General features: G+C 32.9%; 4 protein-coding genes across 8 annotated transcripts; 2 read left to right on the plus strand and 2 right to left on the minus strand.

Annotated features, from left to right (window-relative positions):
- Positions 1-1,072: 1,072 nt before the first annotated feature.
- Positions 1,073-4,796, minus strand: LOC113846106 (meiotic recombination protein SPO11-1). 3 transcript variants are annotated; one of them, XM_027474013.1, is made up of 15 exons: positions 4,676-4,796; positions 4,487-4,586; positions 4,339-4,412; positions 4,112-4,213; positions 3,532-3,605; positions 3,337-3,353; positions 2,763-2,832; positions 2,646-2,682; positions 2,473-2,520; positions 2,322-2,380; positions 2,221-2,252; positions 1,950-2,055; positions 1,681-1,801; positions 1,527-1,590; positions 1,073-1,440 (listed from the first exon to the last, which is right to left on the minus strand). In XM_027474013.1, exons 1-15 carry the CDS (start codon positions 4,746-4,748, stop codon positions 1,314-1,316), a joined length of 1,104 nt encoding a protein of 367 aa, XP_027329814.1. In that variant the 5' UTR covers positions 4,749-4,796; the 3' UTR covers positions 1,073-1,313. The 3 variants fall into 3 exon arrangements, with proteins under 3 accessions (XP_027329814.1, XP_027329813.1, XP_027329815.1); XM_027474012.1 differs by having other exon boundaries at positions 1,908-2,055; XM_027474014.1 differs by having other exon boundaries at positions 1,908-2,055; positions 2,221-2,380; positions 3,460-3,605; positions 4,482-4,586; positions 4,676-4,688.
- Positions 4,797-5,287: 491 nt separating this feature from the next.
- On the plus strand, positions 5,288-8,151 carry LOC113846107 (two-pore potassium channel 1). 2 transcript variants are annotated; one of them, XM_027474015.1, is made up of 3 exons: positions 5,288-5,439; positions 6,540-7,477; positions 7,750-8,151. In XM_027474015.1, exons 2-3 carry the CDS (start codon positions 6,579-6,581, stop codon positions 7,898-7,900), a joined length of 1,050 nt encoding a protein of 349 aa, XP_027329816.1. In that variant the 5' UTR covers positions 5,288-5,439; positions 6,540-6,578; the 3' UTR covers positions 7,901-8,151. The 2 variants fall into 2 exon arrangements, with proteins under 2 accessions (XP_027329816.1, XP_027329817.1); XM_027474016.1 differs by lacking the exon at positions 5,288-5,439 and adding an exon at positions 5,931-5,966.
- Positions 8,152-11,895: 3,744 nt separating this feature from the next.
- On the plus strand, positions 11,896-14,572 carry LOC113846961 (cysteine synthase 2). Its single transcript, XM_027475751.1, has 6 exons — positions 11,896-12,137; positions 12,213-12,287; positions 12,475-12,618; positions 13,076-13,462; positions 13,548-13,783; positions 13,944-14,572. Exons 1-6 carry the CDS (start codon positions 11,925-11,927, stop codon positions 14,164-14,166), a joined length of 1,278 nt encoding a protein of 425 aa, XP_027331552.1. The 5' UTR covers positions 11,896-11,924; the 3' UTR covers positions 14,167-14,572.
- A 195-nt stretch (positions 14,573-14,767) lies between these two features.
- LOC113846962 lies at positions 14,768-16,368 on the minus strand. Of its 2 annotated transcripts, none has more exons than XM_027475753.1 (3): positions 16,145-16,368; positions 15,300-15,370; positions 14,768-15,162 (listed from the first exon to the last, which is right to left on the minus strand). In XM_027475753.1, the coding sequence occupies exons 1-3, from the start codon at positions 16,197-16,199 to the stop codon at positions 14,890-14,892; spliced, it is 399 nt and encodes a 132-aa protein (XP_027331554.1). In that variant the 5' UTR covers positions 16,200-16,368; the 3' UTR covers positions 14,768-14,889. The 2 variants fall into 2 exon arrangements, with proteins under 2 accessions (XP_027331554.1, XP_027331553.1); XM_027475752.1 differs by having other exon boundaries at positions 15,273-15,370; positions 16,145-16,366.
- Between the last annotated feature and the right edge of the window lie 6,611 nt (positions 16,369-22,979).

The raw sequence follows: 22,979 nt of genomic DNA on the forward strand, positions 1-22,979 counted from the left end.
TCCTCTTGAGTTTCCCCAATTAAAATAATATAAAACTAATAAATTAGAAAACTAATGGGGAATATATTTTAATTATTCTAAATTTTTTAGAAAAGATTGGTACGACAAGCAAGTTCTCCTTATCCTACCATTAGTTTACCGAAACAGGACGGGTAAAATTTGTTTGAACGGGCCAGCAATCAAGGCCATTTTGTCAGTTCTATCGTGTGTATATAGATTCATGTTAAAATCTACCCAAAAAAAATATATTTATGTTGAAAATTTTCTAAACTTGAAGCAAACGTAGAAGTTAGAAAATATAAAATATTTCAACACGAATCTAAATGTTAGTAATCTGCCTGTTGATTTGTACTACTTTTATCTCATTCTTTTTATCTAATGGAAGATCCATGACAGGAAGTGCATAGGATTTTTTTTACGAGTAAAATAATTAAATAAAAAAGGATATAAAACTTGGATAAGAATAAGATAAATAACGGTATGATAATTTTTATCTCATTTTTCATATGATGCTGGTTTGGATACCAAATTAGATGTATTATATTTTATCTATTTTTAACTCAATCTCATAAGATAAAATCTACATTAAAAAAATACTTATACAATAAACTTTGATATACAAAAATTAACTTATATTACATTACACAAGATAACAAAATTATATAATAAATTTTTATTAAAATTATAATGTTTAAAAGCATTAATGTATTAAATTATGTAATCTTCAATTAAATTTTATGTATAATTTTTTATCATTAGCAATGTTAAAAAAAAATTATCTTGCTATGTAATCTTATTCACCAAACTTGCTCTTGGGCTCTTAAAGTAATGCATAAGCTAAGAAATAATACTTTCCCCCATAAGATGAGAATGGAGAAATTTTTTATTCAAGATTCCGGCGTTAAGTCAACCCGCAAAGGCACGAATTCCAAATCACAGCAAACAAAGAACAATGCCGAAGATTTTTCATATATTCTTGCTTATAAAACCTTTGTATTGGGTATGCAAATATCGACCCAAAGATCCAAGAGAAGCCCACTGCAACCCTACAATGCCAGTGAGCCCATTCCACAACTTACTGGGCAGGAGGAGATCAACTCCGAAATACATTGACACAGTAGAAATACCCTTGTGTGTTATATTCGAGTCTGCAAACAAATTATTGGCTTGAATTCTGCCGTCCAAACAGTGGACTTCACCTTAATCTTCCAAAAAGCTTTAATACATGGTATGCACTAAATGTCCCCAAACCCAATTGCATATATAGAGTGCCAGACACATAAACGAAAGTGTGTAAAACTCCGAAACACTTGCTAGATTTTCATTTTACCTTGAACTTTAGACGGAATGTAAAACTCCGACAAGAATGAAAGTGTTCGCACAGATAACGCTTCAATCTCAAACTTTACTCCATTCTGTAGCATCAGCTTTAGCTCCAGCCTTCAAAAGCAACATTAAGATTTAAGACACACAGAATACTATCTCAATCTGGTTGAAGAAAAACGAGGAATGTATACGAATATTACCTCCATTGTGGCACCTCCCTTTGCAGGTAGCATCTGTGCAACATGGCTTCAATTTTTCTCTCGTCTAAAAAAGAACATTGAAGAGAATATTGATTAGATCATCAATGTGACTATTTCAGTCTGATGAAGCACCACAAGCAATATCCGTTGTTACCTTCAGCAGTCAGAGGAAGGAGACACTGCTTTGGAACAGAATATCTCTCAAAATCCGAAGGAAAGGCTCCAAGCCAGTGAATCTCTGGGACACGAAGATGTGTCGTGTCATAAGCCATGTGCTAACATAATAGTCGGAATAGATTAGTCAGGCAGGGAACCAAAATGTTACCCAGACATTACGCAGAGATTCAATACTCCACTCAGTAATCTGTACATTTCACATACATGTTGAAGAATTCCTGAATTGAGAAACTTGCAAATACTAACCATTGAACCAAATCTGTAAGTGGTTAAGATGTCAAAGCCATAGGGATCACAATCTACCAAGCAATAAGCAGGCAGGTGCAAATTCTCAACCAGAAGCCGCAAAAACCTGTCAGGGGACAAATTACAAAATGCATAAAACCAACGACCGAGCAGGCACATTCCCAACTGTGCACACAGACACCTTTAAGAAGCAGTATGAAAAGGCAAGCTGGTATATGGCTTGATACTTGATAGCATAATATCTTAAGCATGTTAAAAATATTTTCCGGACCTTCTTGTAGGAATGTCTGGGTAGCCTCTTCCCTGTACCAAGAATGAATTCAAACAAAGAAATGTTGTAAAAGAAGCTAAAGTCTTTAGAAAAATGCTTACAGTGATTACAATGCAATGATTTGCATTACAGAATTTATCGTTTGCTAATCTTTGGAAAACTGCAAGCCAAGTTCAACATGGACTGTGTTTTCAATAGAAAACATATTAGGGAAGAACCTTTTTTTTCTCCAAAATAATAGCACTTTCTTACCTGATTCCTTCTCAACAACTAATATGTAATGAGCAAAACTAACGATATCTGTACACGAGTTAAGCAGCGTTTCTTCTCATCGCTAATGACTTTGTATTTTAATGTGAAGTAGCAAATATAATTAGGAGGAAACTAAACAATTGCAATACATATTCACCCAGAAATTAGGATACCTTTAACTTCCTCAACATGAACAGGAACAGGGTGGGCCTGCAGAAAAGCAAAATGCCTTCATGTAATTTGAATGGTAAAAAATTATCACTGCATTAAATTTAGTTCATAGTTCTTACGGTGTTGGGAGAACTGATGCAGTCAAAGAATCTTTCTCCTTCAAAGAATCTTATCCAGCCCATAACTAACCTATGGCAAAAGCAAACTTGACCCGTAAGTCTAACCAGTTAAAACAACTTCTAACACGTCATTATAATATGAAGTAAATGGAAGACAAAACGGATCGGTTTTGAGAAAAGTAATTAATAATTCTAATGCAACGAGAAAGAGGAATTTAATAAATTATAAGGCAGAATGCCACATATGCCAGCTTTATCGATGTACGAAATATAAACTAATGAATCACACTTTATCACTCTAAAACAATTAGGATAACAACGTAATTTGCAAAACCAAGTTAACCAACAACGAATCTCATAATTCCGAAAAAAAAAAAAAAGACAAAATTGTATCCTTTGAAGTTCATAATAACTTATACATGCACTAATGGAGGGATTTTATTTCATACAAAAATGTACCCACATTCGTAAAATAGTATCACAAGTGAAAATAAAAATATTAATATTATTCATGTGTAGAGAATTCTGACAGCAAAGTGCATTTTCTAAAATTGAGTGTGATCTCATATTGTACCCATTCCCTGCAGAAACCTACAAAAAAGAAAATGAGAAAAAAAATATAAGCATTCCGGACGTGAAACGAGTAACTTTCTATTTCAAATGAATAAGAAACTCGAGAAGTAAAAACTTTATTCACCAAAATCCACCAAATTGAGAGAGCAAAAGGGAAAGAAAAACAGCACACGACGATAAAGAGCAAGAAGTCTACCACATTAAGGTTATGACGACTGCACTGCATAAGAACACATATATCATTAATTGCATTGTCCACCACTAACTGATCTGCATTGTGAAAAGAAGTAGAATACATGAAAAAAAAAAACCCTTGTTCCAAGATTATGACAAGTTAGACCTGAGTATAATGAAGAATCATAGTAGACTTTCGGTATGACATTTGAGGCTTTTATGAAAAGACAATGGTACAAGTAGAAAGGGAACCTTGTATTGTAAAACTAAACAATTTTATTTTGATGACCCCGCAGCAGTTAAAAAATATCAATCACGCTTTCAACAATGTTATCCTACACCTATGATGCTATAACAAATCACGTCATCACGAAGGGAAAGACAGTTGAAGCAGAAAATTAAAGAGTCCTAACTCTATACCAATGCAAGGCAATTCCCTCTTTCAGTATGGATACTGCATTCACTGCATTTCATAACTAGTCATAATTTTGTTTCAATAATCAATATAACCCTTACTTCCAAATCCAACCAATGGATCTCATTCATCATCCAGTTAAGTTAAAGAAAAGAATATCATCCATATTGCCAATTGAAGAACTAACCGGAAAACACAGATGGATGCATGTAATAAATGTCTCTCTTAGAACTATGCTTATTCTCTTGCAGAAGTTTCTGAACAATCAGCAGCACTCTCAACATAACATCTGAAAGTAGAACAAATCCAAACCAAAACAAAACCTCGTCAACAGATTCAAAAACCAACATAACCGTATTCGTTTCTGTAATATACATAATAATTCAAATTCATGAAAATCGAAGGTATATTGACCTAATCGGTGGACGTGAGATTCCCTGCGGAGTGTGACAACTTCCTTTCCGCACGGCAAATCGGAGCCGCAAAAGCTGCATTGCGAAACACTCGATCAAAGAGTTAAAACGTAAACGAAACTTATAACTGTGTGGGATTCGAACGGAACCAGTTGGTGTCTGGAAGGGTGCAGTAATTTCTAAAGCGATTAATATGAATAAGCGGAGAGTGTCCGTTGGTGAGGTCTGAAAGCAAAACTCGAGTGAATTCTGCAAATGCAACGAAAACAAGCATCAATGAATCGAGATTGAAGGTGAATGAATTGTTCAGTTTTAGGAAAATTGAACGGTTTCGTAACCTTTGATTTTGGCGAGTAGAATCACGCTCTGTGGCTGTGACTGTGATCCGGACCTCATCCTCTTTCCCTCCATTTTTCGTTTCTCTTCTAATTTATGAACAGATAGAACTGTTTTGAATAAAGAGATATTGGTTTGTTTTTTGGTCAGCGAGTATGTTTAGTTCATCATGGCCCAAATGCCAACGCAGTAATGGGCTTTGGCCCACAAAGACCGAAACAGTTAACGTCGCATTCTAGAAAAACCAAGCGAACCAATTGCTGCAAAATTGAAGAGTGTTCTCCAAATCCGGAACTGAAACCATGTCGTTTTTATACTCTGGCAAAAGAAAAGTCAACATATGGTTGAAACTTGAAAGAACACCTGACAAGTGGGATTTTTTCTTTCAGACATAGCTACTCAAAATTATTAATTAATTAAAACGATCTTAATAAAATAATTTACATATTTAGTGGTCAAGTGAGAATTTAAAAAAACATTAAAAAATATTTTTTAAAAATTTAAAAACAAAAAGCGAGCTATTTATTTATTTTAATAAATAAGCAAATTTTCTTTAACATGGATATTAGTTCATAATTATTAAAAAATTATGGAGAAACAAGAACATGGGATCCACTTCCACTGAATCAGAAGCTTTCGGAAGCTTTCACCACACGGATCTCACACAGCAACAACAAAATCGCTTGAAAGGTGAAAGCTTTCATAAGCTCAGCTCCTACTTGATTGGATTCGCCACTGCTTATTGTTTCGTTTGAATTCCCTTCTGGTTAGTGATTCATCATATTTGACCGGTAAAGTACGTAATTTTCTTTTTTTTTCTTTTTCAGTTTTTGTAGTGTGTGTGTTACTGTTAGGTTGAATTTGTGTAACACTGTTGCTATTTCTGAAAATCCAATGCTACTTGAAATAGACTACAGTGGAACAAGTCTTTCACATGATCAGCATTAGAAGTGTTACCCGTAGGATCCTTAACTTAGATCCACTTTGTACAGTTTATGCTAAATCTAATGTATCATCATTATTGTCTTAACTCTTAACAAAGCAGAATTTTGTTTAAATTATGAACTGCGATCTTGAACTATAGTTTTATTTCTTTGCAATGTCTCGTGCAAGTTGCTATTTTGAAGGGATAAAGCCTGTCTTGTTTGTGTCATTTTGGGTTGATGTTGTTGGGAACTGTTTTTCTTTGGAGGATTGCCCATGACTGGATGAAAATACTTTTAGGGTGAAGTTTCATGTGGTCACTAATGAACTGAGCAAAGGGAGCAAAAAAATGGAATTTTCTTCAAAGCTGTATTGTTTTTCTTTAGGTTTATCTCATTTCCGTTCCCTTTTATTCTGTTTTTCAAACTGAGAACTTAACTAGGGATGTTCGTTCATCATATTTAATGACGATGGAATTTGAAGTGTTTGGGAAGTCCTTGTTGATTAGATGTGATGGGTTCTGCTCAAGTTTTTTTTTTTTTTAGTCCTTTTCACCTAGATTTTATTCGCAAAGGTTACTGTGCTTTGATTCTATTATGCTACTTCTAATGCCTATTAGTTATTGTGCTTACATGGTCAATATCCTTCTCTATAGCTGGAAGAAATGGATGCATTTTCTTTCTTTTATTAAATGAAGGCATGCAATTGGGGATATCCATATATGGCTTTTATGCGATGATCCAAAGGAATTTATTTTGTGTTTGTGGTAGTCAATTGAAGTAGAATTTGGATTGATCACTGCCACGTTTTTCCATGAAGCTATTTGGATGAAGTTACTCTATGCTTCATTTTTTTAAAGCCTTGCATCTTATGGAGTTATGTATAAATCCCTCTGTTATTTCACTGACGTTACTCGTTTGGACTACTTTGCAACTGAATCAGGTCCTCTTCTACTGATCTTTTCTTTCTAAGTTCATCTGCATGGACAATAATGGTGCAAAGGAGCCGCTGTTGGGATCACTGGATCCTGCAACTCAAAATGCTAAACCGCCATTAAACAAGAGAAGGTTCCTCCGCTGTAGAAGTGCTCCTGCCATGGATATTGTTCCTACTGAGATAACAAATGGCAATGAATCAGTTCCTCGTAATGTGTCCATATTTGAGAATTTACATCCAAGCTTTAAAAAGGTGGCCCTCTACCTTGCAGTCTATTTAGGTGTAGGTGCTTTAATCTTCTACCTTGTGAGGAACCAGATCAAGGGGATGAAAACAGATGGAATTCTTGATGCTTTATACTTTACAATTGTGACAATGACCACTGTTGGATATGGAGACCTAGTTCCCAATAGCAGCCTTACAAAACTACTTGCATGTGCTTTTGTTTTCTCTGGAATGGCATTGATTGGACTAATCCTAAGCAAAGCAGCAGATTACTTGGTTGAGAAACAAGAAGTTTTGCTTGTTAAAGCTATGCGCATGCACAAAAAATCTGGTCCAACTGAAATTTTAAAGGAGGTTGAGATCAATAAAGCGAGATACAAATTTATTCTGGTCCTTTCCATTCTCTTGATTCTCATTATTTCAGGGACTATTTTCTTGGTCACTGTTGAGAAGTTGGATATTATTGATGCCTTCTACTGTGTTTGTTCTACATTTACAACCCTGGGTTATGGAGATAAAAGTTTCTCAACTCAAGCAGGAAGAATATTTGCTGTGTTTTGGATATTGACCGGTACTATTTCTTTAGCTCAGCTTTTCCTCTATATTGCTGAGCTAAACACTGAAAGCAGACAAAAGGAGCTTGTCAAGTGGGTTCTTACAAGGAAGATGACCAATTTGGATTTGGAGGCTGCAGATCTTGATGAGGATGGAACTGTTGGGTTAGTTGAGCCTTCTTTCAAAGTCATACATATGTGATTTTTCTAACCTGCAAAACATTGTACAACATAAAAAGATATGTATAGAAATAAAATTTTATTGAAAATTGTAACATTTAGTAGTATCAATGCATTTAATTACATTGAATTTTGTAATTTTTATTAAAAAATTATTATATAACTTCTTGCACAGGTTAGAAAAATTTATATATATTATACCATCAATGATTTACAAGGCTTCATTGTGTTTATCTCATTTGTTTTGTTTATCTTAGGGCTGCTGAGTTTGTTATTTATAAGCTCAAAGAGATGGGGAAGATTAGTCAAGAAGATATATCACTTGTAATGCAAGAGTTTGAAGAGCTTGATGTTGATCAGTCCGGTACACTGTCAACTTCTGACTTAACACTTACTCAGTCTTCTTAGACCAACACATTACATTCACTAAGTTGATAAAGAGTGGTTCGCATTTTCCACTTTGATCACAAATTGCACACTAGAGCTTTGATGAGGATGAAAAGTCTGAAATTTATTTGAAGGGTTGGCGCTTATTGGTCAGTCTCCGACTTTCAAATTCTTAACTACTTAATCAAGGAGCTTCTTATATCATATCATGTAACTATAAAGCGTAAAAGTTTAATCTTTATAGTTTTTTGTATTTAACAAACTCCTGTCTATACACATGAACTTGCAACAATCAAGGCATATTTGCCTTTTGCTTATTTTACACTTTTAGTCCGATCAAGTAGAATAAGCTCAAGGCACTGATTTGGAGGTTATTATTTGTAAATTTTATGGATAAGTGTTTAAAAATTTGAGAATGAGTCGCATCAAAATGTTAGGGTTGACCTTAGTGATTGATCAGTACAAGAAGGAAATGATACATAAGGAACCTTACTTTCATAAAGATGTTTTTAATGTGAATGAGGACGAATTTTACTAATAGGGTTTTGAAGGTGAATATATATCATCCATCCAACTTATAAACATTTCAAAGGAAATAGGGAAGCCGGTGGCAAGGGTAGAAATGGATTGGCCTAAGCTAGGATTTATAAGATCAAACCTTTATCTACTTTAACTTTAATCCTAAGTTTAACCCACTTATTTACTTGATATAAGTTTTTTATTTTTTAATCTAACTTGTGCTTTTTTAAAAGTCTAGCCTGATATTAAAGTTTATTATGTAAAAAAAAATTTAAAATAGGGTTCCAAATACACCTTTTTCCATTAAAATTTATAGCGAAAATAAAATGAAGTTAACACTTTTTTTAAAAAATGATTTAGCTAAATAATAATAATAATAATAATAATAGTAATAATTATATTAGAAAGGTAGGAAAATAAGCTGTGCTATTTTTCATAGTTGAACGGCTATTTATAGTGCATTAAAAAATTCTTATGAAAAAATGGAGTACCAAAAACTATAACAGCAATGTTTGAATAAACTTTACCCGGAAAAAAAATTAAATTTAGTTTTAGAATTTTCTTTGTTGGTATATTTGATTTTAAAAAAAATACTGGACCAGAGCTTTTTTCCATAATCATTTAAGAAAGTACACGATTTTTATTAATTTTACTTTTAAACTTTTCTAATTATTAAAAAAAACATGGGCTAGAGTTGTCTGGCTGTTATCTACTAGTTCAAGATTTTGAATCCTTTATCTATCCCTCTATCCATAAAGCATCCTCATCGTTTGCTGTCTATGAATTGCAGCCAATTTCAAAAAATGGTAATGGTCCACCATTACCATCACCACCATTTTTTCAAACTAAAAATAATGGCATTGTCGCTTATGCATCACCTTTACACCCACCTGCAAAGACAAACTGCTATAAATCGAATCACCTGCAAAGACAAATAGCTATAAACAGATTCAAGGCCCAGAACAATCTGTACATAAAATGTTTACGAATTTAGTTACATTTCAATTAAAATTTATCAGTTTTGGTTGGTGGCTAAAATTAACAATTTGTCAGAACCTTCTTTGTCTGTATGAATATCATTGCTCTTTCTGCATACTCACCTTCACTGAATCAGCATCCCATTTTTATTTAAATTATTTATTTTAAACCAACAAAGATATCAAGGATTTTGTTTTTAGATATTCCTACGAGTTTATTTCAGTGTAAGTTGATTAACAAAAAATAAAAATAAAAATTATCTAGTCAAACAAAATACCTAATTTTTTAAATAGATGATATATTTTTGTGAAGTAAATATTTTAAAACTCATTTTATCATTTAATGTTGATTTTTTATTTACTTTAAAAACAGTTTTAAATAATTACATTTAATTTGCCTTCAAAAGCATTTTTCACTTTCAAATAAGTGTATTTAACATTTCTTAACACGATATACCCCTAACATTAAAAACCGAAATAAGTACTAATTAGTAGGACCCATTAACAAATAAGCACTCGATAGCTAAAATGGATGGCACATGGTGCAATGTACCAGTGCGACGGTTCTACAACTTTCGAGACCGATTCTTGGATTCCCATCGTTAAAAATTAATTTATACTAATCACTATCTGAACCTGTTTATTTATGTTAATTTATTCAATATTTAATATAACTTGTGTTCAAATTACGCACACATATATAAAAGAAATTCATAATTAATCACAATGAAACATATAATTAAATACTTTGGTGTTTGGCTTAACTTTGAATAGTCGAAATTAGGTTTCTTAACAAAGGCTTAACTCTTCCTAATGATAGGCTTTTTCCAGCTAAAACAAGAGATCAAACGCGTAATCACTAGTTAGTACATTGTTTTGTCAAAAAATCTAAATCAACAATAAACATTTTTTCTTATTACTTTACACAATAAACAAAATATATTCAAAGCAACTTGCAGCAATCAATCGTAGCCTGGTCGTGACCAAAGCATTACTTCATCAACGATGAATTGTGTACACAATTCATCTTTCACTGTCACTCATAAACACTGCCACCACTGATCAAAACTTAAAAAGACCCTGTCACAGCCGCAACCCCCAAATAAAATTCACTTTAACACTACCTTTTTTTTTATTCTCCCACAATAAATTAAGGTTTTTCAAAATAAAATATATTGCACCAAAAATTACCGATTATGTTAATAATTTTTTTCTCCTTTTAAGTTACTTAAAATAAAGTTAAATTAATAGTATCAAATTCAAAACTGATAATTAAGAAAAAAAGTTACAATAAAAATAACATAAAAAAGAAAGATTAGAGTTGAATGAAAGGGTTACAGTGATACAGTAGGACATAACGATGAGTTTCTGATTCTGAAGCGAGAGACGGTCACCTTAATCGAACTTGTAGCGAGTATCGAATGGCGATTCGTGGTGGCCGGCGACGTAATCGAGGAGGCCTTGGCCTGCATTGTGGAGGGAATTAGCGTCGGAATGGGGTAAAGGGGAAGTCTTGGCGAAGAAGAAGACAAGGGCAAGGACGAGGGCTGTGGAGAGGAAGAGTGGCCAGAAATAGGCGAAGAGTGTGATGAATTTTGGAGCCATGAATAGGAGAGAGAAAATGATGAGAGAGAGGACCAGTGCCCCAAGAATATGGTACCTTAACTTGAGAACCTTTTCTGGGATCTCCATGGGTGAGTGAGTGATTGACAAGGTGAGGTTCTGTGTTTTCTCTGCAGAGATTCTCTCACACAAAGTGCTGCTTTTTTTGGATTTTCGCTGAGTCACTCTTTTTTCACTCCCTTAAATGGAATCTCCATTTTATCCCCAGATCACGACACTAATTCAAGTGTGCAGAGACTATTTTCTACTCCACAGTTTTTATTTTAAATTAAAACAAGCAAAATGTTTGATCAACGAATATATAAAAAGATAAATGTAATCATATATAAGCTCAACTTAAGTAAATTTCTAAAAATGAATAAAACTTCTAATTTTAGAAATTTACCCCAACTGTATCATAATCTTAAATATAACCTCAGTTATTTAATGTTTAGAAATAATGGAACTGGTGTTATTTTTTTTACATTTTAATTAAATGTAAAAAGAAAATAAGAATTTTTACACTACTTGAGTGAATAGAAAAAAAAATTATTCCTTAAATAATTGAGAAAATAACAAAGAAAAAACAATTTTGTTCTTAACTACATTTGTTTTTCAATTAAATAAAGATCAGAAGGGATAATGACATGTGCATAGTTGTTCCAATGAAAAATTGCAACATTGAAGGTAAGGAAATAAATTTGTGTCTCTCACTCCCACAGTTCTATTCCTTTGAGCATTTGGAATTTTTTGGTCATAAAACATTTTTGGGCCCAGTTGTTTTCGTTGTCATTACATTTGGAAAGATATGAACTCAACAGTAAGCGCGCCAGCAAGAAAGTGAGGCCCAAACATCAGCGAAGCCCATTAACTTTGGGGAATCATCGCTGCGAATGTAATGTTTGGAAACTTCACAGAAAAGAAAACGGAGTGGGGAAGGTGCAAAAATGGCGCCTGTGGCAGGGAGAAGCACAGGCGCCGTTAGCGTTGGAGCTGCCATCTTCGTCTCACTCGCTGTCGCTTATTTCTTCTGCGACCGTCGCTTCAACTCATCGAAGAAGAAGAAGAAGAAGAAGAAATCTACGAAGGGGCTCGTCGACGCTATCGGAGACACTCCTTTGATTCGAATCAATAGCCTTTCTGACGCCACTGGTTGCGAAGTGAGCGTCCTTCTCCACTTATATTGATTTTTATTTTCTCTTTAGAATTTCAACTCACAGTTAATTGCTCTTCAGATTCTCGGCAAGTGCGAGTTTCTGAACCCTGGTGGCAGTGTCAAGGATCGTGTTGCAGTTAAAATCATTGAAGAGGTAGACAAATTCATCAGTCTAAAAATTTGTACATGTATTTTTAATTTTTTTTTTCTATTTGAATCACTCACATGTTCTGTTATTCAGAGTTTTATACGAACAATATAAGAAGGGATAATTCATCATTCAGTTATCTTAGCTTCGTGTTTTGTTTCATTTTCCCTGTGGTTGATTTTGCTCTTTGCAGGCTTTGGAATCTGGCCAGCTACTTCCAGGTGGAATTGTTACTGAAGGGAGTGCTGGAAGCACCGCCATTAGCATTGCCACTGTTGCTCCTGCATTTGGATGCAAAACCCATGTTGTTATACCAGATGATGCTGCCACTGAGAAGGTATTTTATTTTACCCTTGTAATCTAGGCTCTATTTGATAAAACTAGCTGAAAACATATAACTAGCCGATTGAATTAGAGTTCTTCGGCTTACTTAGTTGTTAAACTAGTTGAAATATGTAAAATGATTAAAAATACATATTTTAAGATTATTTTGTGTGAGTGTAAATTGTTTAAAAGATTAAAGGTAAAAATGAATAAAATTATTATTAGAAGCCAGCTTTCAATAAGCTAAAAGTTACTTGAAGTAGTTTTTCTCTCCCATACAACTCTGTTAGCTTATTGACCAAAAAAAAGCTATAAGCTCCTAAATTAATCATAAACTTGTGTTACCAAACACAGCCCTAATCAAGCAAGTCTGTGTTTGGTTCAAACGTGCTATAAGCCTATTATACAATCTAGCCATAAAACCTAAGATTTTGTATATGATTGATTGCCTTGCATGAACCACCCTTCAGTCTCAAACACTTGAAGCCCTTGGGGCAACTGTTGAGAGAGTACGACCAGTGTCAATTACTCACAAAGACCATTTTGTCAATATTGCAAGAAGGCGGGCATCTGAAGCTAATGAGTTTGCATCTAAGCATGGATATTCACATTTGAACGGCAAGGATGCAGAGAAAATAAATGGTCATGAATCTGATGGATACTGTCACAGCTCGGTCTTTTCTAATGATTGTCAAGGTGGCTTTTTTGCTGATCAGTTTGAGAACTTAGCAAACTTCAGGGCCCATTATGAGGGTACAGGGCCTGAGATTTGGGAACAGACCAAAGGAAATTTAGATGCATTTGTTGCAGCAGCAGGCACTGGTGGTACATTGGCTGGTGTTTCTAGGTTTCTTCAGGTTCACCTCCCTTTCCTCCACATTTTAGATTTTTTCTCATTTTGATTGTGAAAGTTGCCTGAATTTGTTGTCTTATGTTCAACAGGAAAAGAATCCAAGAATCAAGTGCTTCCTCGTAGATCCTCCTGGCTCTGGTTTGTTTAATAAGGTAACAAGGGGGGTGATGTACACCAAAGAGGAGGCAGAAGGACGAAGACTTAAGAATCCATTTGACACTATAACAGAAGGGATTGGAATTAACAGGATAACAAGAAATTTTGCGATGGCAAAACTTGATGGGGCATTTAGAGGCACAGATAGGGAGGCTGTTGAAATGGCCAGGTTATTCCTTACTCTTTTCTTAGCCATCCTACTTTTCTTATTTTCGAAGTTTTTTTTTTCTTTCGTCCTTGTTCTTTATAATGTGTCAACAACTGGCATAAATGATTAAATGAACTAGAATTAATGCGCGTCATCAACTGTCTTTTTTTTAATGTATCAGGTTTCTTTTGAAGAGTGACGGGCTCTTCCTTGGGAGTTCCTCTGCAATGAACTGTGTTGGAGCAGTTAGAGTAGCACAGTCAATTGGCCCTGGTCACACAATTGTAACCATTCTTTGCGACAGTGGAATGAGACATCTGAGCAAGTTCCACAGTGCCGAATACTTGACTCAGCTTGGTTTGACACCCAAAGCAACTGGATTGGAGTTCTTAGGTATCACATGAATTTTGGTTCCACTTTCAGAGTTTTGAAGTTTATATGCCACTGGTTCTTGACCAAAAAAAATTGCTACTGGTTCGGTACTATGTTATTTGAATCTCCGGTGCTTAATGCCCTGCCTCAGGTGCCAATGCGGACGACCTCTTTCACATCATCTGTGAGTGGCCACCACGAAGTTAGAACTAAGTTCATTGTAATTAACTTCGAGGGGGTATTATGCTTGTTGATTGACAGTTCGCCTTTTTGGGGTTGGAGAGGGGATATTATATGCTTTCATTCTTTGTTAGACTTTATGATTTATTTAACTAGTAGTGAACGATGACTACCAATTATTTGTCAGCAAAGTATGTTCAATTCAAACAATTTGAGAACGATGAATTAAGCAAGATTTTTTTATTACAAGATTAATGAAATGACACACCATTCAGAGTGAGAACTTTTTTTTTTTTTGTAATACCAGTAATACTAAAGTAATACTAAACTTGATCTATACTAGTATTTAACCGAGATCAAAGTGTGAAGGCTATGATTTCCTCAAATAACTGAATTTTACTACGAGGCATAAGACCTTTATTATCCAACGACCAAGTGCTAAATTTATTGTCAGAGTACATAACGTCGGAAACGGGGGTTTCAAGAGATGCATCAAACGATATAACAAAAAGGGCTAAAGTGGACGTTCTCCAAGAAAAAATAGCTGAATGAAACCAAAATCTCCAACGCATGCATTACCTCCTCTCAAACTGAGATTCATGGCAATGTGGATCTAACCAGTCCTTGGGGGATCCCTCTGCCATGTTGACACTTTTTTTTCCACCGCCCACAAGCTCCCTCAGATTATCAACTTTATTCTCCCTACCCGTCCCACTAATTCTCATATCAGCTTCTTTCAATTTTTGCTTCAACCGCTGCTTCCGGTTCGATGAATTTAGCTCTTGCTGTTTTGATTGTGAAGGAGGCGCTCCGTGCGGGCCCAAATAGATGTTTTCTTCCTTCTTAGACTAAGATACACAAACATATATAGTGAGTATATACTTTGTCTACACAACTAGTTCCAACACCTAAAACTTAAAAACTTTCAGTCTAATAAGAAACATTTCTTTCAGCTGACCTTTGCACAAGAATTTGAAGATTCTATCTCGGGTACAAAAGGTTTACTTCGATCCGAGTCTCCAATTCCCAAACTTGGAATCACAAATCCATCAGTGTCTACAACAAGAAAGAGTCCACCCATTCAAAATCGAAAGTTAAATGCAAACAAAATCCATTTGTCCCCAAAAAAACCCATCCCATTTCGGCAAAATTTAATGTTAAGATGCATGCATGATGTATCTCACAGGAAATACCTAAACCAAAGTACCAAACAACTACTCCCCAGACCATTAAACAAGCACAAGTCACAGACCTGATTCTCAGAAAACAAGTACAACTCCAAACGGCATGATAAATTGTAAATCTGAAAAATATTCAAGCACAAGTCTAAACATGCAATAATACCATTGCTAAAATTCTATGTATACTGGGACATTATGATGCCAACCTTACATAAAAATCAACTAGTGCCAATTGATTTAAAACAAATGAAAAAAAAAAAATCAATCAGACTCAGCCGGATATCAAATCAAGCCATAGCTACATGCATTCCACACGGATGTAGTCCCAATGACAGAAAATTAGAACAGCGAACAGATAACGGATTTCACTGTCAAATTTTTTGCATCAGTACATATGCAATAAATCAACAAGATGCAATCTGGGCATAACACAGCAACAAAACCTCATATTTTTCACCAATTTAAAGACCCATGTGCAAATCAATAAAATACCTCCCCAAAAAATTGTTTTGAAAAGAAAACATGACATACCCAAAAGTTAACACACAACAACCTCAGAAGATCCTTTTTTTCTCCTTCTTGATTGTGTCTTCAAGAACCCAAAAAGAAAAAAATTACCAAAAAAGAATTGAAGGAAAAAATGGCATACCCCACTCGTCTTCTTGTTCAATTGGAGGAGTGGTGCGCACTGGGAAGGGGTCCATTGAAAACTGACGACCATGGATTTGAACGCTCAATGGGCGATAAAGCCCGATTGCAGAGAGAGAGCAACCAAAATTTCACAACACCGATGTCAGAGAAACGAATAAAAGGCAAATAAAAAACGAACCTTAGCAATCAATCCAAAGATTGAAGATGCTTTCTTTGTGGAGGAAATTGGGATTTGGGAGGGCAATTAAACCCTAGAGTTAGGGTTTCGGCAGGCGCGTTTGAATAAGTGCCCGAATTGCCCCATTATTTGGGGCCCAATTGTTTGAAGATTGTAGTGTAGTTGTCCACTGAACAAGGGTAGTTTTGTCGTTTCAATTCTCAAGAAGATTCTTGAGATCATATGCTTCACAATATTATATTGGAAAATATGATTCGCTATTTTATTTTTGTTAAATTTAAAAAAGTCCACATATGCGATATTAATTTTTATTTTAATTCTTATAAATAATATGTATTCTAAAAAGTTTATTCTTTGAGAGTAAAGTATGCTTTTTTGGAGCATAAAATATTATTATAATTATCAATTTAAAAAAATAGATTTTATTTCTGCACTATCATCTGATATATAGAATTGAAAGTTAGCATTTGGGATGGAGAAAGTCTCGGAGTGAGTTCATGCTGAGTGTGAGGTCTTTTTTACAGTAATTCTTTGTCCTTCTTTAGTATTTCGACCGATGAATTATATTATAGGTTAAACATAAAAAGTAATGGGTCACAAAGTCGATGATTTGCTCCAGTAATGGGTCAGCTGTGCATACAAAAAGGTCCACTAAAGATCATGTATAGCAACCTTTTGGAAAAATTTTAAAAACATTTAGAACATCTTTTTCTAAATTTTTTTCAATAAATGTTTCTTCTCAACTGTATTATTATAAATATGATTATGATTAATGTTGTCTACTCATTATAATGACAATTTTATTTTAATAATATACGTATAATAAAGGAGACAAGTTAAAAATCAGTGTAAATGACAGTTTTATGATAGAGAAAAACTGTGTTATTAGTGCTATTTATCAATTAAAATTTTACTTTAATAAAGGAAGTGCTGTTTGAAACAGATTCTAAAGAGTCCTTCAACGAATATTTACTTTAACCTTGTTATTTGACTGTATTATCAAACACACCTTTGGTCATGATGCTACAAAATTTCACATATATGGAAGAAGAAGAAATTTTCTGAGGTTCTGCCATGAAAGGCAAACCAAGGTGCAGAACCTGCGCCATGTTTATTTTCTATGATTTTCGATTCCTAATGTTGTTGCCGTTTGGCTTTTATGTTTGGATAATGATATTGGTTTTTCTCCTTTCTCTAAAGAAGTATATTTTGAATTTTTCATTTTTGTTGTGTTCTACTATTGTTCAATTTCGAATAACAATAGAACGTTGTATTAAATTTTCTCATAAATAAAATATAAAATTATATTATAACACATATATACAGTAGGTGTTTTATGCAAATAAAGTCGTATTATGGTTATCTTTTTTAAAATATTATTCAGTAGGTGTTTGAAAATCTAATAAAATAATGTTAACAAATATTTTAATATAAAAATTACAATTTATAATGTCATAATAAATTTATATTTGAATATATTTTATGTCAATTTAAATATATTATTAATATGCAAGTGATATATGATATATAAAACTTATATTTTATCTTTTATGATTTTTACTAGCTCATATTTTATACATTTGAAGAATTAATTATATTAATTATAATTTTATTTTATATTTCTAATTTATTGTCTAATTTAAGGACAAATTATATAACTTAATTAACAATAAACCAAACAAAACGGTGATCTACCCTTATTAGAATTTGTGTTATTTCTACAAAATTTAAATGTTTCTGTTTATGCTTGATAACCAAATTTATAAATTTTAAAATAAAGGATAAAAGTTATCTTGAAGAAGGACGTAGTCAAAGTTGTCAATAAATATTTTATCTTAATTGTAATATTATAATTTTTATATAATTTTATAGATAAATTGAACAATTTTTTTATAATTACTTTAAAAGTGCATAATTAGAAATTAAATTAAATTAAAATAGAATATTTTAAATAAGAATAATAATATTTATTAATTATTATAATATATCCTATAATTCTTTTTTAAAATTTTTTAATGATAAAAAAATATTTGAATTAGTGATACAATAAAATAAAAAATAATTATCCAGAAAAATTATGGAGTAATAATTAGTATTTTTTTTTAAAAAATTAATAATAAAAAATTATTGAATTAGAGATATAATAAAATAATTTAAATAAAAAATAAAAAATAATTTGAACTAAATATTAAATTATATTTTTTATTATATACTTCCTAATTAGGCTTAACACGAGAGAATTTTTTTTATAATTATTCTAACAGTGCATTATCACAAATAAAATAAAATTAAAATAAAATATCTTAAATAAAAATAATAATATTTACTAATTATTATAGTATATCTTATAATTTTTTTATGACTATATTCATATATTTTCCTATAAAATAATTGTTACACACACAAATTTCTATTCTATCTTTTTTTATTTTTACTAACTCATATTTTACATATTTTAAGTGTTAATTAAACTATTCTCTATTATCTTTTATTATATATGTACTTAAATTGAGGTTAATAATAATAATAATAATAATAATAATATACTTATAAATGGTGTCATCCAATATTTCTAATGCATTTATAGATTTTAATATAACTTTAATTATTAGAGATATTGTTAAAAAAAAAATAACAGGGTTCAATTTTTATTACTTTACTATAAATAAAACAGAATTAATTATGTTTTATATTTAGTAAAGTATTTTGAGGAGAAGAAAGTGTTGCAAAACATGAATTATTAGAGATTATTATCACTAGTGAACTCCGCTTTTAAGATTCAGTATTGCACTCTGCCAAGGAGTAAGACTAGTAGATGAAAGGTGCTAGACAAAAGGCCAATGAAGCCAAAACAATGGACTTGAACATGATTATCTGCTATCTGCATCATCAATTGGCTTGAGCTGAATTCCAAATCCATTAGAATCCTCTTAATTCTCTCAACGAGACCAAGAAGGTTCAGCATTGCCACTGTTGCTAATATGGTTAACATGATTGAAGAGCCTCCAAAATCGATTACCTCTTGCTCATCTCTCTTTTGAACATCTTCGGTAACCACTTTATCCGTGACAGCAAAGTTTGTCTGTGCCAGTCCAAATTGCTTGGCCACTACATCAATGAAACCAAAGTACGAGCTGGTCCTATGGACGAGCTTCATTCTTTGCAAGTTCCACCGACCCATTGTTGTAGTAGACCCACAACTCAAATACTCACACAAGCTATATGCATTGTTAGCAAGAAATGCATACGCAAGGATGGAACCATAGACTTGAAAGCTGCAAAAAACATGAAGTAGAGGGAGTAAGTGAAAGAAAATTAACCTTTTAAGGAATAAAATCAGATTAACTCCACAAGATAGACAACCTGTGGGAACAAGGGAATGCCATGAAGCAAACAAATAGGAGAAACACTAACATAACATAGAATAGGCAGAGACATTGGAGCCCAAAAGAGGAAATTACAATATCCCATTTGTACAATCAAGTTTATCTTCCCATGCCCATAAATGAAAGGGGAACACTAGGAGAAGAAAATTTAGAACATGCCTTATGACCACTCTTATGTTGAACACAAGCCACATCTAAGGTTGTTGAACAGTTCTGCACCTAGGATTTTTCTTATGAGGCAGTAAATTTGACAAAAAAAATCTGTCGCAAGGAGGTTAGTAACAGATTTTTTGAAAAAAAAATCCGTCGCAAAATTGTGAAGAAAGTTAAGAACTCTTGGGATTATTTTTTCATTGACGAGTCTCTCATAGCGAGGACAATGCAACAATCTTGTACTTTTCTTTGGTGTTTAATATGGAAAAGACATTATTGAACAGTTTTGTGCCTAGAGTTTTCCTTATGAGGTCATAAATTTGACAAAAAAAGTTGTCGCAAGTAGGTTAGTAACAGATTTTTTGAAAAAAAATTCGTCGGTGAAGAAAGTTAAGAACTCCTAGTATTATTCTTCCTGACGAGCCTCCCATACAAGCGAGGACAATGCTTCTTCTCGCTCTTATTTGGTGTTTAATATGAAAAAAGCATTATTGAACGGTTTTGCGCCTAGAATTTTTCCTATGAGGTCGTAAATTTGACAAAAAAAATCTGGCGCAAGTAGGTTAATAATAGATTTTTTAACCTAAAAAATCTGTCGCAAAGTTGTGAAGAAAGTTAAGAATTCCTGCGGTTATTTTTCCATTGATGAGCCTCCAATACAAGCAAGAAAAACGCAACTTTGCACTCTTATTTTGTGTTTAATATGGAAAAGACATTGCTGAACGGTTCTGCGCCTAGAGTTTTACTTATGAGGTCGTTAATTTAACCAAAAAATCCGTCGCAAGTAGGAACATTTTTTTATCAAAAAAAGTAAAGCCAGCAATGAAGTACAATAAAAACTCCTTTCCGATGCCCATAAAGTATAGCTTGTAGAGAAATTATGATTCTAATTTTGACTTATACTTCTATTTTTAGTTGTGTTTATTGTCTTAATACTTGTATTTTTTTTGTCAGATTGGACAGTAACCATTAAAAAATCTTAATTTGCACCATGAAGATAAGCCAAATAATGACTTATGTAAGATCGAGCACTCTCAGAAGTTTAGTCCATTTGAGTGTTCTCATATATCACAGTTTAAGCATAATGAGCATGGAATATTAATGGACATGAAAATTGTCACACAAATACTTAAGGATTTCATTTATTGCAAAACTATAAACTAGAAATAAAAAATACTTAATATTTTTAATGCTTGACATGTTTAGCATGTCTTACATCAAAACTATGAAGATGGGGAAAAAAGATTTGCAATTTAATTTGGATACTGGTGCACTCTAGCCAAGGAATCCACATGATGAGAGTCATCAGGTAATTTGTTAAAAATTAAAAAGGAGAAATGATGAAACCAATCAAACAAAATAGAATTAGTATCACTAGTAGTTATTTCTTTTACTGGCCTTAGTGGTTAATTAGTGTTTAATATGGCAAGACATTGCTGAACAGTTTTGCACCTAAGATTTTCCTCATGAGGCCATAAATTTGACAAAAAGAATCTGTCACAAGTAAGTTAGTAAAAAAAATTTTGAAAAAAAAAATCTGTTGCAAAATTGTGAAGAAAGTTAAGAACTCTTAGGGTTACTTTTTTCATTGACGAGCCTCTCATACAAGCGAGGACAACGCAACCTCGTACTCTTCTTTGGTGTTTAATATGAAAAAGACATTGTTGAACGGTTTTTTACCTAGAGTTTTCCTTATGAGGTCACAAATTTGACAAAAAAAGTCGTCGCAGGTTAGTAACAGATTTTTTGAAAAGAAAATCCATCGCAAAATTGTGAAGAAAGTTAAGAACTTCTGGTATTATTCTTCCATTGACGAGCCTCCCATACAAGCGAGGACAATGCTTCTTCTCGCTCATATTTGGTGTTTAATATGGAAAAAGCATTACTAAACAGTGTTGTGCCTAGAGTTTTTCTTATGAAGTCGTAAATTTGACAAAAAAAATCTGGCGCAAGTAGGTTAGTAACAGATTTTTTAACCTAAAATATTTGTCGCCAAATTGTGAAGAAAATTAAGAATTAATGAGGTTATTTTTCCATTGACGAGCCTCCCATACAAGCAAGAAAAATGCAACTTTACACTCTTCTTTGGTGTTTAATATGGAAAAGGCATTGCTGAACGGTCCTGCGCCTAAAGTTTTACTTATGAGGTCGTTAATTTAACCAAAAAATCTGTAGCAAGTAGGTTAGTAACAGATTTTTTGACCAAAAAAGTAAAGCCAGCAATGAAGCACAATTAAAACTCCTTTCCGATGCCCATAAAGTATAGCTTGTAGAGAAATTATGATTCTAATTTTGATTTCTACTTCTATTTTTAGTTGTGTTTATTGTCTTATTACTTGTATTTTTTTTGTCAGAATGGACAACAACTATTAAAAAATCTTAATTTGCACCATGAAGATAAGCCAAATAATGACTTGTGTAAGATCGTGCACTTTCAGAAGTTTAGTCCATTTGAGTGTTCTCATATATCACAGTTTAAGCATAATGAGCATGGAATATTAATGGACATGAAAATTGTCACACAAATACTTAAGGATTTCATTTATTGCAAAACTATAAACTAGAAATAAAAAATACTTAATATTTTCAATGCTTGACAGGTTCAGCATGTCTTACATCAAAACTATAAAGATGGAGAAAAAGGATTTGCAATTTAATTTGGATATTGGTGCACTCTGGCCAAGGAATCCACAGAATGAGAGTCATCAAGTAAGTTGTTGAAAATTAAAGAGGAGAAATGATGAAACCAATCAAACAAAATAGAATTAGTATCACTATTAGTTATTTCCTTTACTGGCCTTAGTGGTTAATTAGTGTTTAATATGGCAAGACATTTCTTAACAGTTCTGCACCTAGGTTTTTTTTTATGAGGCCATAAATTTGACAAAAAAAAATCTGTCGCAAGTAGGTTAGTAACAGATTTTTTGAAAAACAAAATTCGTCCCAAAATTGTGAAAAAAGTTAAGAACTCCTGTATTATTCTTCCATTGACGAGCCTCTCATACAAGCGAGGACAATGCTTCTTCTCATTCTTATTTAGTTTTTACTATAGAAAAAGCATTGTTGAACGGTTCTGCACCTAGAGTTTTCCTTATGAGGTCGTAAATTTGACAAAA

This window comes from Abrus precatorius, unplaced genomic scaffold, assembly GCF_003935025.1.
Source record: "Abrus precatorius isolate BTA unplaced genomic scaffold, Abrus_2018 Scaffold8, whole genome shotgun sequence".
Taxonomy (NCBI): domain Eukaryota; kingdom Viridiplantae; phylum Streptophyta; class Magnoliopsida; order Fabales; family Fabaceae; genus Abrus; species Abrus precatorius.